General features: G+C 26.8%; 1 protein-coding gene and 1 long non-coding RNA gene across 2 annotated transcripts in view; one reads left to right on the top strand and one right to left on the bottom strand.

Moving 5' to 3' along the window:
- Positions 1–18,071, top strand: part of LOC100866800 (LON peptidase N-terminal domain and RING finger protein 3) — a 63,744-nt gene extending 45,673 nt beyond the window's left edge. Inside the window, exons 3-9 of the mRNA XM_003692440.4 lie at positions 643–765; positions 7,230–7,427; positions 11,538–11,637; positions 12,777–12,976; positions 14,881–15,182; positions 15,883–16,090; positions 17,026–18,071. Of these exons, the coding sequence (XP_003692488.2) occupies positions 643–765; positions 7,230–7,427; positions 11,538–11,637; positions 12,777–12,976; positions 14,881–15,182; positions 15,883–16,090; positions 17,026–17,382 (1,488 nt within the window). The 3' untranslated portion in view covers positions 17,383–18,071. The remainder of the gene's footprint in view (positions 1–642; positions 766–7,229; positions 7,428–11,537; positions 11,638–12,776; positions 12,977–14,880; positions 15,183–15,882; positions 16,091–17,025) is intronic.
- On the bottom strand, positions 12,007–13,152 carry LOC147657226 (uncharacterized). Its single transcript, XR_015292844.1, has 2 exons — positions 12,768–13,152; positions 12,007–12,692 (listed from the first exon to the last, which is right to left on the bottom strand). It is a non-coding gene; the product is annotated as an uncharacterized LOC147657226 (long non-coding RNA).
- Positions 18,072–19,445: the final 1,374 nt, after the last annotated feature.

Genomic DNA, 19,445 nt, shown 5'->3' with positions numbered 1-19,445 from the left:
AAAATCTTGCTTTCATAAAAATTTTGTTCAATTAAATTTTTTTCGTATGGAAATTATGAGACACAGTGTGTTTCTCCCACTTGGCACGTTGTTTGATCACATGTTTGGCGACGTATTGTCCCTCCATCCTTAACTCAATCCCAAATCAAACTCTCTCAAACCACGCATAGTAACATATTACTTCCAATCTAAATAGGTTAGATCAGATCTCTGAGTCAAAACAAGTTTATAAAGAAACACACGACGAGTGAAAGAAATTTTCTTCGTGTAAATAATTTTTCTTCGAGAATCAACATTAAAATTGTACAATTTATTAATATGTAATTATAATAAATTGTATTTATAATAATATTCACAATTCCAATCAATATACTTATTTTATTATTTCAAATCGATAAATACTTCTTAATACTAAATAGGGTCGAAAAATTTATTAGTTAAAATCACGAATAAAATTATTTTAACTTTTTTTAAAATATTCGAATAACATTTATTTCACCATTTAGTAGTTGACCATTTTTCTTCTAATCCAACCTAACCTAACTTTGACTCTTCGAAGCTTTAAATAATAAATTATTTAAGTGATTTATTAGAATAGAACTTCAACTGTTAAAATTTCTTTCATCTTTTATATATTAACAGGGTCATTACAGACGCGGGGTGGCTTTGTCCGCGCTAGGAAGACACGAGGAGGCATTGTTTGCTCTTTGCATTAGCGTCGCCATTGATAAGAATCCTCAAGCTGTGCGTCACGAATTAATCAAGGTATGTCGATTTTTTTACGTCAATCTAAATGTTACATTGTTGTATGAACTATGTTCACCTTTCGCGCCTTGCCTTTCCTCCCCATAAAAGTCTGTGATCCTTTGACATATATATGTATGTATGACTAATTTGACTAATATTTTATGCTTTTGTTTAAGCGCAAATTTCGTAAATTTGAATATTAAGTTGTATTTAAAATTCTTTTCTTAATTTTTCAATAATATTTAAATTCTTTAAATCGTTTTTTAAAGTGAGATATAAAACTGCTGCTATTAATGCTTAGAATTATAAAAATTAGATGCTCATAAATCATTAATTTTTACATAAAAATCTCTGTTCTTAAATAAAATGTTTCTTTTCCAATTATTGTATCCTTCTCAAGTCTCAAAGAAAAATAAAAAAACAGATAATCATGAATCTATAGAAAGAAACTTGGCACTTTAAATAATATCCATACACATTTGTCTTTCAGTTATCCTATTTCTCGCATTTTTGATGATGCATGATTCTGAAATCCTAAAAAAAAAAAAAAAAAAAATTCGATTACAATAATTGAAAATAAAAGATCTTGAGAAAAAGAAATTGTCACGCGATGAACAGAGCGAAGCAAGCATGCTCTCGCGGGTATAGTTATCATTGCCCTGGGGACGGGTCACTCACCTGGCTATCATATACTGAGTCATTAAGCTACATCACTTCAGGCCGTACCGGAAATGCTGTCAAACACACACATCCATTTCTTTTCTACCTACTATATTCTCGCTGACTCCGTCGCTGGTATCTTGATCTTTCACTATACCGTGCATTTTGACCATATTAAAATGAGAATAAATGCTCTAGGATCCCTCTCAAAGAGGATTTCGTTCCGTGAAAGAAAGAATTGTATACGTGTATCCAATAAACTCTTGAAAATACGATGATGGTTGTGAAAGTAATCAAAGTTGAAATAAAACAACGAATATTTGAAATGTAGTTAGAATATTCAGTTGTTTTAAATATTTTGTACTTATCTTTGCATTTATGTAACTTATGAACATAACAGTTAACTTATGTATAGATACTTATGTAGAATAAATTGTATGTAGAATCTTAAATATTTATATATATTTTAATGAATTTTTATATTTACCTTGTTAATTATAAGATATAATTATATATGAATCCAGTCACTGATTCTTGAAAATATGATGATTACGAGAAAATCAAAGTAGAAATATAGTAATAAATATTTAAAATGTAATTAAATTGTTTCTTTCCTTTTAATTTTTAACATTTATATCTTATCCTTGTATTTATGTAACTCATATAAAATTTATTTAATACTTAAATATTTATATAGAATTTAATTATATTTGGGTATATATTGAATTTTTATTGGCTAATATTTAACTTGTTTGTAAGAGAATTATATACATTCAGTTGTTAATTCTTTTAGATAACGGCAAGGATTTGTCAGAATTAAAATATTTTTGATTATTATTGAAATATTAAATTTAAAAATTTTTTAATTTGTATTTGTTAAATTAAAGAATGTTTTAGATATTTTATTATTTTTATTTGACAAGTAATGTGAGAAAAATAGTTGTATTTTGATTTTGACATAAACACGAATTGCAAATTATTAATTATTTTTGTCTTTGCATTTATGTAAGATTTAATTATATTTATATATCTACATTGAATTTTTTATTTTTATTTAATTTCATTATAAAATAAGACTTAGATATAATTAAGAAGATATTATTATTAAAAAGACTATATATAAGAAATATAAATATAAGAAATAAGAATATAAATATAACCATTAAAATTTAATTTATAAAAATTATACTTACCAATATCATAAATCACGATCAAACAAATTTATAAACATATTAAAAATAGCTTCATCATTTCCAGAAAAAATGAAAAAAAAAACTAACTCAAATTATCATAATTATCTTTTAGACTTTAATAATTATCTAATGAATTTCAATAATGTCGTATTTTCTTTCTACTAAAGTATTGTCTGTAGATGTGAAAACGAATAACCTAAATATATAAATAAATATTCCATGATTGACATTCATGGAATATTTCGAATCATTAGACAGAGTTGTTCATACAATTCAATTCTTTATTGTATAATAAATTCGCGAATATTTGAATTCCTATATATTTCGAAGAAAGAAAAAAAAAAAAGAAAAGAAAAAAATACAAGATCCAAAACAAAAGAAAAACAAATTTATTTCCTTGCTGACCTCACAGATGCCGCATCAGTCGATGATCGTTTCAATAAGCCTCTATCTTCAGGTGAGTGACCCAAGGCTAGTCCACATTGAAGGCAAGGCTAGTGGTAATCACGTGTAACTCGATACGTTTGAATCGAATTCGTTATACGAATCGTAATTAATTTTTCTCTGCATATTCTTCAGATTTATATATGTATATTTCTCGTTTGGATTTTTTTTGGGTTAATTCTCATTTAAATATTAATGAGTTACTTAACCTGTTTGAATTGTAAATGTACAAAGTGCAATATTTTGGTTTTCTCAATGTTATTCGTAGCGAAAAATGTTTCAGATAAAATTATTAATTCTTTCCTGATCATACGAAAGACAATTTTGTTTTTTTTTTAATGGAATTATATGTTTTTTAAAATGTCAATCGATACAATTCGATATTTGCTATCTAAAAAAAGTATCAATTCATGTATATCCAAAAATTATTAGTTTCAATAGATCTTTTAAATTTTGTAAAATTTAATGATCACCGAAATGTTTTCTACAAATATATGTATAATTATAAATTACACAAAAGATAAAATATTAAAAAATACATATTTATTGGAATAATTTATAAAATGTTGAAAATTTCAATGAAATTAAGCGTTACACTTTATTTACCAAGTATAGAAAAGAAGTCAAGTCGTGTTTCAAAAAAATATTAGAAAACAGTGTTTTAAAATTATAAAATCACCCATATAGATCTTCTGTGGTAAACTACCGACGATCGATCGATAAATAATCGAAAAATAAATCGAGATTTAACGACGTCGTCAGAAAAGACGACTGTAATTGGAAATTACAGGTTAGGATTCATCCATCGATTTGAGCAAGAAAGATGAATTCAATTTCGAATGTTCATTATGTAACATAGAGACTGGTAGAATCATTGACGCAAAATGCACTGCTACACTTATGTAAGATTCGAGGAATCACTTGAATATTATTCTACTCGCGTTTAGAATTCGAATCGAAGTGTAAAACCCTCTGCTATTTTTTTTCAAACGAAAATGGTTCCTCCGTTGTATCCGGCTTAACATTCCATTGCACAAATTCTTTTTGTCAATTTCATTGCGTTATATTATTTTTTTTTTATTTTATATTTTTATTTTTTCTTTTTTCTTTTTTATAACGACGAAGAGCAAATGTTGTGAATTTGTTTTTTTATTATTTATCAGTATTGTGCAGACATTGTTTAAAATTTTATTAACGAAATTAGTTTTATTTTTTTGTTATCTTATTTATCTTATTTATTGATTCGTAAAATTATTGAAATTACGATTCGCATATCAATGTTATTTTCTGTTATATAAGTTATATGTAATTTTTTTTTTATTTTAATTAAAAGTTACTTATTAATGGACTGAATTAACGATTGCAAATTTTTTTGAAACAAGTTTTATGCACGGTATTATGCAACCATGTTTTTCTGAAAACGTTATTACGAGTTATAACGAAGTATAAGAAGAAATATAGTGTTGTTTAAAAAAAAAGAAAGAAAAAAAGAAGAAGAAGAATTCCTCGAATTTTGTTAAAAAAGTCAAGATCAAGTGAAAAATTCTTGAAATTGGAGGAAAGTAAAATATATTTCTCAATTTTAATCGATAAATTATTTCCATTATTGATTGAGAAAATTACGATTTTCTGTTTTAAATTTCTATTAAATCACTAAATGTAATAAAGAATAGAGAACCAATAAAATTAGACTTATTTAAATTCTTCTTCTCATACTTTGTAATTAATAATTAATTTCAATTATATAATTATACAATATAATACATTATATAATTAATGGACGAGTATATAAATCAACTTTTTTCTATAAGAATCAACGAAAAAAAAAAAAAAAAAAGAAAAATCGATCCTCGAATAATAAAAATTCCTTATAGAAATTTATTTTTAGAAAAATCGTAGTGATGAAACGAATCGTACAATATGAAATTTTTCGAGGAAGGATCTCCAATTTCAAAAATTTTTTCAAAAAAATATGGGAGTTGCTCTTTCGACGGAATCGAAATTTTATTCGACGAATCGTATATCGAGATATCTTTTCACTTAAGAGGAAAAAGAAAAATCGGGACGAATATTAAATTTTCGAAATATTATTGATGTTCCATGAACTTGAGTTTCCGCTTAAACGAAATATACGTAACATTTAACTGCCTTATAAATTAAGTATGAAGAGGTAATCACGCTCGATACGTTATTGCTGCGCAATTGATGTACATTGTTCGTACCTATAAGTTACCATGGATAATTATAGAACTGTTATTATATAATAGCCATTCTATAAGTCGAGGTGTTGTCATTTACATCGTGAAATTCTCACGTTCTATTATCACGCGTCGAGTGTAAACAAAATTTATCGTATCCCCCAATTACGAATCGCCATTTGAGAAAACAATTTGGTTGATGGTCTTGCTTTGGTTGCTTCTGGAATGTTCGTCGAATTGTTGAAAATCATCGAGTTATCATAAAAGTCAATTAAAAATCGTGATCGCGGCTGATTCATTTGTTTTGAGTAATACCAACGAACGAGGATCAAAAAATATAAATTTTAATGATACATTTTTTCTTTTTTTTTTTTTTTTTTAAATATTTCTCTGTGCCAATATCCGTGCGATGAAGGGGACATTTCAAGACATTTATTACTATCAACTGTTAATTAAAACTCGTGACCGTCTCGTTATTTCTGTTTGCCTTTTATTATTAGTAATTGTTGTAGTTTAAACAAAATGTACGATTAAACACAAATCAGTATCATGATATAGATAACATGATGATTGTTAGAGAGGCTATTTTAACGAGATTAAAATTCTTTAAAATTTTTGTTCTAATCTTCTCTCTTTCTTTTTTTTTTTTTTTTTTTTTAGTATTTAGAAAAGAAAGGAGAGAAATAATGATTCTGAGTTTTTCATGAAAGTTTCCGTCTCTAATTTTTAGCAAAAATTAATTCTCACGAAATATGAGGAATGTATAAAAATTTTTACAGATTATTACGAACACCCGGTATACATTTTTGGAAATTTCAAAACTTGGAAAAAAGTTTCAGATTCCATCCGTATCTTTTATCAATAATTCTCGTAGAATGTTATGTAGATTATTAACGAATATCTTATATATATATATATATTTTCGAAAGTTTGGAAATATTCAGATTTGAATTTTAAATTTCGATCTATCTGTAATTTTTATCAAGAATAATTTCTTTTTAAATATTATGAGTACGTAAAAAAAAAGACATTTTCCAAACTTCATTTTCAGATTCAAATTTCTTATTAGATTATTTTTGATTCTTAATCCAAATACTGTTCCCCCCCTCCCCTCCCCCCATATATTTTTACGATTTCATAAAAATTTGCATAGATTATTAACGAGCACCCAATATACAGTCTCAAAAGTTTTGAATTAATTTTTACCAAAAAAACTTTCTTCTTATCGTAAATGTATAAAAAATTCCATAAATTATTAACGAAAACCCTATATATACTTCGACGAATTAATTTTCACCAAAAAGATTATTTCCTCTCAAATAAATAAAAAATTATTAGAAATTATTAACGGACACCCTATATATACGACAAAAGTTTCGACGAATTAATTTTCACTAAGAAAAGACTATTTCCTCTCAAATAAATAAAAAATTATTAGAAATTATTAACGGACACCCTATATATACTACAAAAGTTTCGACGAATTAATTTTTACCAAAAAGATTATTTCCTCTTAAATGAATAAAAAGTTATTAGAAATTATTAACGGACACCCTATATATACGACAAAAGTTTCGACGAATTAATTTTTACCAAAAAGACTATTTCCTCTCAAATAAATAAAAAATTATTAGAAATTATTAACGGACACCCTATATATACTACAAAAGTTTCGACGAATTAATTTTTACCAAAAAGATTATTTCCTCTTAAATGAATAAAAAGTTATTAGAAATTATTAACGGACACCCTATATATACGACAAAAGTTTCGACGAATTAATTTTTACCAAAAAGATTATTTCCTCTTAAATGAATAAAAAGTTATTAGAAATTATTAACGGACACCCTATATATATATGCGATCAAGTCGTAAAAATGGAATATCGTGCGATTCCAATGATCCGCGACAACAATTAGCGAACGAAGCTTTCACCGTTCCAAATCGCGTTACAATTACAAAAGACGTCATTTGCTATTGTCTCCAGGTGCTGCACAAAGTATTGTCGTCAGGGCATCGTCGATACAGCCTTCTTCCATCGCGTGCCCCTTACAATCTGACCGAGGGCGCGTCGCGCACCAGGAGTCGCCACCAGTTGATCAATCCCAAGAGGAACCGGAGGGCGGCGTTCAATGCCTCCGACTGCGAGGACAACAGCAGCGGTGGCGAGGAGGAGTTCACTCAGGTAAGAGTTTTCTTCCTTTCTTCAGTTATTTTAAGTCTAACTTTAGAGAAATACTACTGTGCGTGAATTTATATTTATTATTTATGCTTCATAATTTCAATCTTTCATTCAAGTAAGAATTTTTTTCTTTTTTAGGTATTTTGAATTGTTTTGTGAATACGTGAAATGTATAGTGAAGTTATATTTGATTCTTTAAATTTAAATTTTGATGATTTTGGGAAATTGATAATGTGTCCTCCTGCTAGATTGCAAATAAAAGTATAAAAAATTGTGATTTTGGATGAATTTGTATGAATATCATAAATGGAAGTCATCGATGGAACTCAAATCAGAATTTAGTAATATTGGAATTTAAATCAAAATGTGTTATTTGTGATTCTTAGAATGAGAATATGTTGAAAATATAATACTCAATATAGAAATCATAGTGGAAATATAGAGGATATAGAATTCATAATGGAATCTTGATCAAAATTTTCTCATTTTGAGAATTTAATAATACTGGAATTTAATAACTCAAAATATGTTGTCATAGAAATGAAAACCATAGTAGAAACCAAATATAGAAAATATAGGATTCAATATATATAATGGAAATCAAATCAAAATTTTGTGATTTTGAGAATATGAGAAATATAAATTCTTATACTGAAATGATTTTGAGATTTGATGATGTGTTAAATTCATATTAAATTTCAAATTAAATTGTAAGAATATGTTAAGAATATATTCATTCTGGATATCAAATCAAAATGATACTTAATTTTTTTAATTTTGAGAATGTATTAATTTTATTGTAAGATATTCTTTGTAATTATTATATTTCTTGAGTTAGATTCTTTTTTAAAACAAATTAAATAATTGTGAATTTTAGCTTTGACAAATTCTAATTTTAATTTTAATTCAAAATTAATTAAATAAATTTTAATATTAAATAAATTTAATAGCAATACAAATTGTTTTAATTACTCTAAGGAATGTTTTCAATGTTAGGGACGAATATTCTTTTTATTGGTCTTAAAATAAATTAAAATTTTCAATATGAAATTTTAATGTTTATATAAATAGTTTTGAAGATTTTGTAAAAATTATATAACGATAAAATAAAACGAATGGTACATTAGATGAGAAAATACATAGTAATAGAAATTTTGAGGAAAAAAAAGTTTGAAATTTTCTAGAAATTACTTATAAAAAGAATATTTAGAATTCGATATTTTATTAACGCTCTGAGTGTGATTGCATACAAGAAATGACGTAATATTATGATGATTATCGAAATATGCTTACAAATTATCAAATTTAACAAGAAATTAATCGCAATTCTAAATCGAATTCGAATTATCGATAATCTTATAGAAAAAAGATGTTTGAAAATTATTATTTTGTTTTTTTTGTTCTACGATTTACATTTTTTTTTTTTCAAGTAAAACAAGAAATCCAAATCTGTGAAAAAATGAAAAAGAAAAAAAAATGGAAAATTAACTCGAATTGCACAATAATTTTAATTTCTATTCGAAAAGATTTTTCGTTTACGTAACATGTTTTAAACATTGCATTCCTTTTAATACAGAGTAGTTATACATCGTGATAACTGAATGACCATTTTAAAAGTGACATCATCATTCAGGTACAATTTCATGCTGACTTCGATGCTACTGCAATTAATTTATCAAATCACTTCATTCTCCTCTTGTTACATGTATATTCATCACTTGTAAAATTCTGATCAATCGTCTTCTCATGGACACTGAGGACAAACATGAGGACAAAATGATGTGATATAATTTAAAAAAAAAAAAAAAAATGAAAAGAAAAAGAAAGATAATTTAATTACTCAAAATTGTTCATCTCCAATAATGATTTTTTCAATTTCGAATTTTTCAATTATCACGTTATTCTTAAAATTCTTGATCTCCAATTTTTCAATGATTATAATTAAAAAAAAGAAAAAAAAAGAAAGAGAAAAAAGAATAATTGATTACAATTTTTTCAAATCTCGAATTTTCCGACAAATAATTTATTTCTCAAAATTCTTGATTTCCAATTTAATTCCTTCTTTTCTTATTTAAAATAATTTTTAATTGTCGACCAATTAATTACAAGCGAACAATCAACTTAATCACACGAACGACCAAAGTAAATATCAAAGAACGAAGCACTTAATCATCATTTAATCTCAGAAAAGAACAATTACAATTGTTTAATTCAACACGCATTTTCTTTTTCACTTTCAAATGACACGACACGAACAATCGTATCCCAGATTATACTCTTCAAGTGTTCTGATGAAGTGACTTTTTTTTTTTGTTTCCAGAAGATTATTGTACCGTGCTCATTTCTAAATCACGTGCACAATGTATAATACACGCGGTGGAAAGCACGTGATTAAAGATCAATTTGCAATTATTATAGATCAATGAGAAATACGGATATCGAAGCTGTAATAAGCGGCTAGTTGGCTGGAACTTATATAAATCCGACGTTTCAATTATCTATCAATCTTGCGGCCGGAATAATAAGCTCAGTTCGTTAACCAATAATCGTACATCACGTTTAATTACAAATCGCAGAGCCTCGAATTTTCTCGCTTTCTATTGTTCTTGTCTCTAAACTCCTCTAGAATTTTATCTTATTTCTTTTTTAATACTCTTAGGTATGTATTTTGTAATTATTTATTAGAGAAATTGAATAGAGGATGAAATAAAAAGTTAAGTTAGATTAGATTAGGTTAGATAAACAGTAATACATTTAATTATAAATCTTTTTACTTTTTATTATTTTTATTTTGCACTCTGGAATTTTATTTTATTTCTCATTTAATATGTTTGGATTACAGAATTAATATTGTATACATTTTGGACAAGTATTTTATAATTATTTTATAATTACTTAATAGAAAAATGAATACAGAGTGAAATAGGTTAGATTTGGTATGATAACTATAAATTATATAATCTTAATTCTCCTTTAATATGTTTGGACATATATTTTATAATTGCTTGATAGAAGAGAAATAAAACAGGTTATGTGATCAAGAATCGTTCATCGTGTTTAATTATACAATCCTTATAATTTATAATTTATAAAATCTATAATATAATATAATTTATAAAATCTCGAATCGCTTTCTCTTGTTCTTATTTCTAAACTTTATGAGAATTTTATTCTTATTCTTATTAATACTTTTATTCTTATTAATACTTTTTTTTTTGTTTAATACTCTTGGATTCGTATTTTGTAATTATTTAATAAAAAAAATTGAATAAAAAGAAATGGATTAGGTCAGATTAGATAACTAATAATCATTAGCCATATTTAATTATAAGTCCTTTTGTTTTTATTTTATTTTATTTTTTTTTCTTTAATACAATTCTTTAATTGGATACATATTTTGTAATTACTTAATAAATACTTAAAAGAGTGAAATGAGGTTAGCTAACCAATAATCCTTATATGATTACAAATCATCTGGTTATGTTATAATTTATTGAAAATTCTTTAATTTTATTTTTATATTAAAATTATTAAAAACCGATATACATAATAATAAATAATAAGAAAAATTATTGAAAATATCAAACATTAAATTACACTAAAATTTAACATTATTTATAATGAGAAATTAACTTATTATTTATAAGAAAAATATATTTATATTATATATTTATAAGTAAAAAAAATATATATTTACAAATATATTTGTATAATAAGAAAATTATTGTAAGAAAAATTATTAAAAAAGTAAAGAATCATATTGAAAATTAAAATTTATTATTAATATAAAAAATATATAACAAAAATATAAATTTACATTATTAGATGAACAATTAAAGAATAATAATTGAAATCTTCGATATAAACGCGAACGACAATTGCAACGATGAGATAGGAAAAGAAGCGAAACGAAATATCGAAGAATTAGGTTTCGAATAGATTTTACGGTTGCGTAACTGGTAATCCATTAAATGTTACGCAATAACTCAAGCAGGTCGTCTCGAATAAAGATGAATTGTATTTCAAAGAAAGGATCCCTCTAATCGTGTCAATCCTAATAATTTGAGATTAAAGTTCGCGTTTAATCCAATTATGCTTGTTGATTCATTGCAGACTGTTAGCAGAAGGCTCCTGTCAACCACAGCCCCACAAAACAACGTGAAGCTCCAGGCTGGCCTAGATCGTCTCTACCAAGACATTGAAAAGCTGAAAAGTAAGTTGAAAGAATTTTAAAATTACAATCTGCATTACAATATAACATAATTTTACATAAATTTAAATTTGAAATTTTTTTTTAATATTATATAATAATATAAATAAAAATAATTGAAGTGATAATATATATGTAAGAATAAATAGTAACATAAATAGAAATATTTATTTATGGATATCTTTATATATATATGAATAATATATATGAATAATATTATTAATTAGTGAATGATTTAATATAAATAATAATTTTTATTCACATAATATCTATTAAATAAAAATGGAAAATATTTATTTAGAAGCATAGAAAATATAATTTATATTATTTATATAATAATATTTATTGCAAATAAACAAGTGGATTTAAATATTCGTTTTATAATAATTTAAATTGCTTTTATTATTAATTTATATATTCAGTATTTAATACATTATATAATATTTTACATTGAATCAAATATTATTTGAATTTTTTTTTGCAAGTGTGCTTTTTTAAATATGTTTTTTATAAGAATTCAATTCCAACCTGAAAAGGTTACCCGATTAAATTTTATCTGACATTTCGTACTAATAACCACATTGCATCACGATATCCGAGACTGAATACGTGCCATTGATAAACAGATCGACGAAGCTATTTAAAAGTAAATTTCATTCAACATTCTCGTGCAACACGAAAGAAATCTCTTTCATTTAATTTCTGCTGATCTTATTAATTAATAAGAATGTTTCCAGTTTCTTATTCACTATAAATCAAATTAATTTTTATTGTGTCTATCCAATTGAAGATTCAAAGGATTTGTATTTATTTCTAAATTTGTCTTATTGTTGATTCTTTCGAATTTTTAGAATTCGACTTTTTCTAATTAATTAATATGAAAATCTTTCGTTTTCATCTGATTTCTAAATTTCTCTTCTTAATTTATCAAATGAGAGAAATGAGTGAAATATAGGTTAGGTTAAATCTTTCGTTTTTAATTTCTAAATTTTTCTTAATTTATAAAATTATTTCAATTATTTTGGAATCACCATTTCTAAAATTGTTTCAATATTATTCTAAAATTTAAAATTATATAATATAATTAATATTATTGAATTATAAACATATTGCAGTGACTTTTGTATCGTTACTTTTCATAGGACTCGAAACAAGATCCGCCGAGATTCTCCTTCCGCCTCTTTCCGGTGGTACAGCCGGTGAATTGGACTGCATCTTATGTTGTCGACTTTTATGGAAACCCGTAACAACACCATGCGGGCATACGTATTGTTGGATGTGTTTGGATCGCTGCTTGGATTATTCCTCGGCCTGTCCTTTATGCGTCACTTCACTTGCCGATGTAAGTATAATAATATATATATCTAAAAATAATGAATTAAATATTTTTTAAAAATTTATACTTGAACAATGGGCAATTTGTATTTTAATGTTAATAACATTAATTCGTTAATAAATTATTATTTTAAAATCAGCCATGACGACCGATGATGCGATACTAACGCCACTAACGTGATTATTAAATACTAATGTCCTAAATATATTTTCGTATATTTATTACTTTTATTTTTTCACATTTCAAATATTCAAATTATTATATTTCAAAGTTTTAATTATAATATCGAATAAAATAAAAATTCGATATTAAACGTTATATAATACAAAATATCAGTAGATAAAGTAATTGAACAAAAATTATATTTCTGCATAACGAAACTTCTAATAACGTATCGTGATAAAATGATTAATTCTAATATATGCAATCGGTTAACAAACTATAAAACGAAAAGTTAATTTTGAACTACAATATTTTGTGGAAGAAGAAAGAACACCTGCTCATAAATGAGATATAATGTTTCTTAGCGGTTAATGATGCAGTAGATTGAAATGATTATTGTTTGCGGTCGCCATGGCCGCTCCATTAGGAGCTTCCGCGTTCGTGCTTTGTCATTACCAATTGTCTCTGCGAGCATCATCGTTAATCACGTTAAATAAATTTTGCGGCTTGCAATCCCGTATCTTTCACGTAACCCTTCCCTCCTCGTATCGTGTTACATTATTATGCAACGCTTTGTGACCGTTACTCTCGTGCAATTCTGTTTTTCTCCTTTTCCTTCTTTCTAATCTTTCTTTCGCCTTTACCATCTGTAGTTAAAAGTTGATAAATTTCATTTCTTTTCAAAGAGGAAATTTTAAGCAAACTATTCTTATCAATTTTAGAAAAAAAAAATACTATGAACGTGTCTTAATTTTCAATATATAATATTGAATTATAATAAATTATTATAGGCAGTAAATATATTGTGCTTCTTTATTGGACATTATTATTTTCTAACTTAATGAATTATTATTTTTTAGAGATAGATATGTTAAATGTAGAATATAATGTTTTTTTGAAGAAAAATTTATTATTTATTATTAATAATAATACAATTAATAATAATACAATTTCTTATATATTTATAGAATAATAATAATAATTAAAATTCAAGAATAATAATAATGTTTTTAACAATTTCAAACTTACTTCAACTGATTATAATATTAAACATATTTCTATGCATACTTTAAAACGTTCAATTATGTTACATAATGACAATATAATTTTTTATATATTCTCAAATATAAGTACATCAATGTTTCCAACATCAAACTCCTTATTTCAGTGAATTACAAAACCAAATATATTTCTACTACATTTTTTCCAACTTTCAATTGCATTATTAACGATGTTATAATCTTTCATATATTTTCAAACGCATCAAATATTTCCTCAAACTTTAATTATATACAAATTCGAACACACTCTTATGTAAGACTTCTTTGAAGTAATTTAATTGCGTTATTAACGACGATCTAACCTCTTATATATTCTTAAACACAAGCAAAAACAATGTCTTCAACAATTTCAAATTTATTTCAGTTATACATTACATATATTTCCTTTCAACTTTCAACTGCAATACTAATATTAATTCCAATCTTTTACATATTTTCAAACACAAGCATACCAATATTTCCAACAATTCTAAATTTTAACCAATCACCCATAAACACATTATTCTCTTCAAACATTCGATTACACTACTATCGACGATTCTTAAAATAGATAGCTTCAATCGATGAAAGTAAAATTTTGCGAGAAATTGTGAAAATGTCACGAATCCTTGGCAGCGGAAAGGAACCTCTCGAGAAGGACGACGAAGCTTCTGCTCGGCTTAGCGAAATGTCGTTTTTTTTTTCCAGTATTTGGCCAGCAGCCAGAAGACAGTGACGGATTTCATAGAGAGAGCTTTGAAAACGGTTGCACCCGTGGAATATGCCTCGAGAGCAGCAAGTCACCGACTAGAGCTCGTCCAAGGACTCGGCCTTCTGGGCAGTGAACAGATCGCTGTTTTCGTTTGCACCACGGCATTTCCATGTGTCGCATGTCCGTTATTCGTGTACGAGCCGAGATACAGGTTGATGGTGAGGAGATGTGTGGAGAGCGGTGTCCGCCAATTTGGTATCGCTGCATGTATAAACCGAGAGGCTACAGGGACCAGAAGGTGATTTTCGTTTGAAATTTTAGTTTTAAGTTTGTTTATGGGAGATATACAACTTGGAAGATTGATAAATATAATTGAAAAATGTAGTAGCTTGACTGTTATGAAATCTGCAAATGCTTTTTGTCGATTTTCGATATTTTCATATATTTTATTCATCGATATATTTATATTTTTAATTGCAATGGAATTTATAATTTATTGTATTTAAAATAGTATATTTGAAATTAAAATAAGATTGAAAAAAATATTTAAAATTCTAATAGATTGTATATTTCATTCCAGATATTTAATTCCAAAATTATTATTCTTGATAATAAATCATCATCTGCAGACTATGTTATAAAGTATACTGTTACCGTAATATTATATCACACAAATAAATATTTCTTCTTAAAAATAAGAAAAAAAAATTTTGTTTTTCGTTTGAAACAATTCAAAATTTATGTTTTCATTAACGAAAATGTTGAAACAACTCGATCGACTAAACTGTGAATCATCGTCTGTGTATTTCGTACGAAGACAATAATTTAAACGCTAATGCTCTCGAAATATCTTTCCACATTCCTAAATGTTAAAAAATTCAGTTTTAGTAACGATTTCTAGAACATTCATTTAAATTAAAAAAAAAAAAAACGAGATAAATAAAAAAGGAAAAGAAAAAAATAAAAATAAAATTATTCAATATTTTTGTTTATACCAGATACGCGGAATATGGAACCATGCTTGAGATTCGGGATAGAGTGTTGCTGAAAGATGGCTGCAGCATTTTGAGTACAGTTGGTGGAAGAAGATTCAGAGTTCTCTCTGGAGGGGAAAGGGATGGTTATGATACAGCTCAAGTAGAGTTCCTCAGAGATACGATGGTTCAGGATGATCAACTGTTGAATCTTCTAGAGTTGCACGACAAGGTAAGATTTCAATGATATTTAAATAGATTTTATACACTTTGCATTCATTATTGAGATATTTTGACGAGATATAGCACTCTCATTTATATGATACTTTGGATATAAGACACATGATGGCGCAATATTATTTATACGATGCTATTGACAAAATATCTCGTGTTTTTTTTTTCTTTTATTAACTTTTTCTATACAATCGTCGATTTTAGTCGATAGCCATCAAATGAATACACATCATGCAATATACACGATTGATAATCGATTTTTCGATCGATCGACTTTACGACTAATCGACTTCAGCATGCAATGTTTAGTATGCCTGCACAGCATAGCAGACGAGCTTTGTATTTGAAGAGGTTAGAAAATGAGATCTTGATAAATTCGTATAATTTTTGAATTTACTAATAATAATAATTCTAAATTGCTAATAATAATAATTCAAAGTGTGTTATACTTTTAGAAACAAATCCATATTTTTATATGAAATGATATTTAATTACTGTAAATATACGTACGTTATTAGAGATTGGAAATTTGAAATTTTTGGAAATTGCATTGCAAGATATTTCGTCGTTCGTGATCAAACTTTTAATTAATCGTTATTTGTGTCATTATCAATGTTAAATTATAATGTTTATTATTAAATTAACGATCTTCATCATATGATGCTCGATTAAATTTTCTATTTTTGCCTAAAATTATTATTACTTTTTCTCGCATCTTGTTCTAATTTTCCATCGATTAATTATGCAAATTTCGCATGAATATTATTATTTCCAAGTAAGTTATCCAGTTCTTTTTTTTAAAATCCTTTTATCATCGATCATTTATTCACATCGCTTCATGCTCGATTAAATTTTATATTTTATAATTTTTCATATTATTTCTTTTCCAATTTACCAATTGCACAAATTTTACACGATAAAAATTATTCCCAGGTGAGGACGAAAGGCAGAAGATGGTGGGATACAGTATCGTTATCTCAACAATTGGAAATCCAGCGAGTATTCGGTCGAATGCCAGACACGGAGGAGGATTGGCCACGTTTACCGGATGGCCCATCGTGGACATGGTGGTTACTAGCTATATTGCCGCTTGGCCCACAGTTGCAAGTGGGAATTTTGGGTACCACCAGCTTAGAGAAGAGATTAAGAGCCATTGAGAAGACTCTGGATCACATGGAGCAGAGGCAATTGACCGTGGCTCCTGCCACGTCCGAGGAAACGACTACTTCTTCCAGTATATGCCGTGACGAAGGTGGTTTAACGGATACCACGGTCTCGTTGGTCCAGTAAACTTGAAAAGAAGAAACAAAGAAAAGATAGATAGAAGAACGAGAATATCCTTTAGAGGATACGTTTAGATCATTTCGCTATGAGATGGCGATTCGATAGGGGATTTCATTCGATGTACAAAGTACTTGGAGAATAGCTCGAAGATTAACTAACTACTTTTTACTCGATATTTAATATAAACGCAATTATATCCGAAAGTGAGGCGAGGGATATTTGTAGCCCGGTTCATCCATTTTTCTCCGTATATTTAATTCCCGTTAATTACATTTTAATTCGAGTACCGAATTTCTATTTCTCTCTTTATTGGTACTCGTTAAACTTGCCACACCCGATCGCCTTATTGACGGAACGATAATGGTGCGATTAGCATTTAATAATTTTGAGCGTCGAGTTGATTCTAGGCGATGATTATAATATATACAGCAATATTACAGTATACAAATGTATCATGTTACAAAATTAATTAACATAGATCGATCGTTTTATATTCAAAAATGAAGAGACTTTGTTTAGAATATTGACTTCGAGATTGAGGAAAAACTTTAGCCGATCACCAATGAATCGACCAAAAGAAGTGAACAGTTGATTTTGAATGAACATATAGCAATATTACTATTTATTCGTATTATAAAATTAATATATATATATATATCTCGATCGAGTATCAAATATATATTTTATATTCGAAATTTATTGAATGTCGAAAATTATAACCAAACATCGATGAATCAAAGAATTAGACGGCCGATTTTAGGTGAATTATAATATATAATAATATAATAATATTATTGTACACTTGCATCGTTACAAAATTAACTTAATATAAATCGATCGATTATCAGATATACATTTTATATTCGAAAAATATTTATGTTTAAGAACTTACTGATGTTGAAACCGATGAATCGACCAAAAGAAGTAAACGATAGAGCAACATATCGAAGAAATAAAAAATGCGGATATCGTTTACCTCGGTAAGGCGTGACGGTATTATTCGCGCTGTTGCAATATGCAAATCTGTTCTTCCAGATAATATTATATATATATATATATATATATGTATATATATATGTATGTATCTATATGTATACACATTTATGTATACACGTATATGAGCATATTATACGTTGCAATCAGAGATACGCGCGTCGTTGTCGTCGTCGTTTACGCTTATGTTGTTCGTACCCGACGAGAAACTTTTTATCTTCGATACAAATCACGCGGATATATACTCATAATGATGGTACAATTATTAGAACGAGGAACGAGACTTAATCTGTATGGTGTAATTCGTCGTGGGTGTGCTGAGTACAAAAACGTTGAGTACACGCGATTAGAAAAAGCGTATTTAGATTTGTCGCGCGTGGAACCAGTTTTAGCTCATTCGAATCGGAATATTCCATACTGGGATGTGAAAATTGTTCAAATGCTTCATTTTCAATTTTTTCATTTATCCATTGAAATTTAATTGACAATTGTAATTGACTCGAGATTCAAAGATTCTTAAGGATTGATTTATATAAAAAGATCCAGTAGAGCTTGTGTAATTTTGACAATGTGTTAAATGAAGCTAATAAGTATAAATTATATTCTTTAAAAATGTTGACAAGTTAATTAAGTAACTATTTCAATAGATTATTAATTTAATTGATTTGTCAATTGAAAATTTAAACCATAAAAAAATTCTTGAATTACACAAGTCATTTACAGACAATGTAATTTATACTTGATTGAACTTTTCTTTGAATGGTGTATATTCTTTTCTTGCTTGTATTCACGTTAAGAGAGTTTCATTGATATTTTTTTTTTTTTTTTTTTTTGGAACGATTTTACGTATCCCATAGAATATACCGAGATAGATTGATAAATATAGCGATTGAGTTAGATCTAGGAAACGTTATAATTCGAAAAAACGAGAAATTTTAGGTGGAACGTTCTATTTTCACTCAGCTTCTCGTAACAAGCCATAGTTGTTGCAGAAGAATTTACAGCAACGACCAGTTTACGTGGCAAAAAAAAAAAAAAAAAAAAATGTTGATGATGGCACGAAACTCAATTTTTTA

The sequence above is a fragment of the Apis florea genome, unplaced genomic scaffold, assembly GCF_048593485.1.
Source record: "Apis florea isolate Af1SG1 unplaced genomic scaffold, ASM4859348v1 contig_3203_pilon, whole genome shotgun sequence".
Lineage (NCBI taxonomy): Eukaryota > Metazoa > Arthropoda > Insecta > Hymenoptera > Apidae > Apis > Apis florea.
Note: the sequence above shows the minus strand (reverse complement) of the source record. Positions and strands in the feature narration are given on the sequence as shown.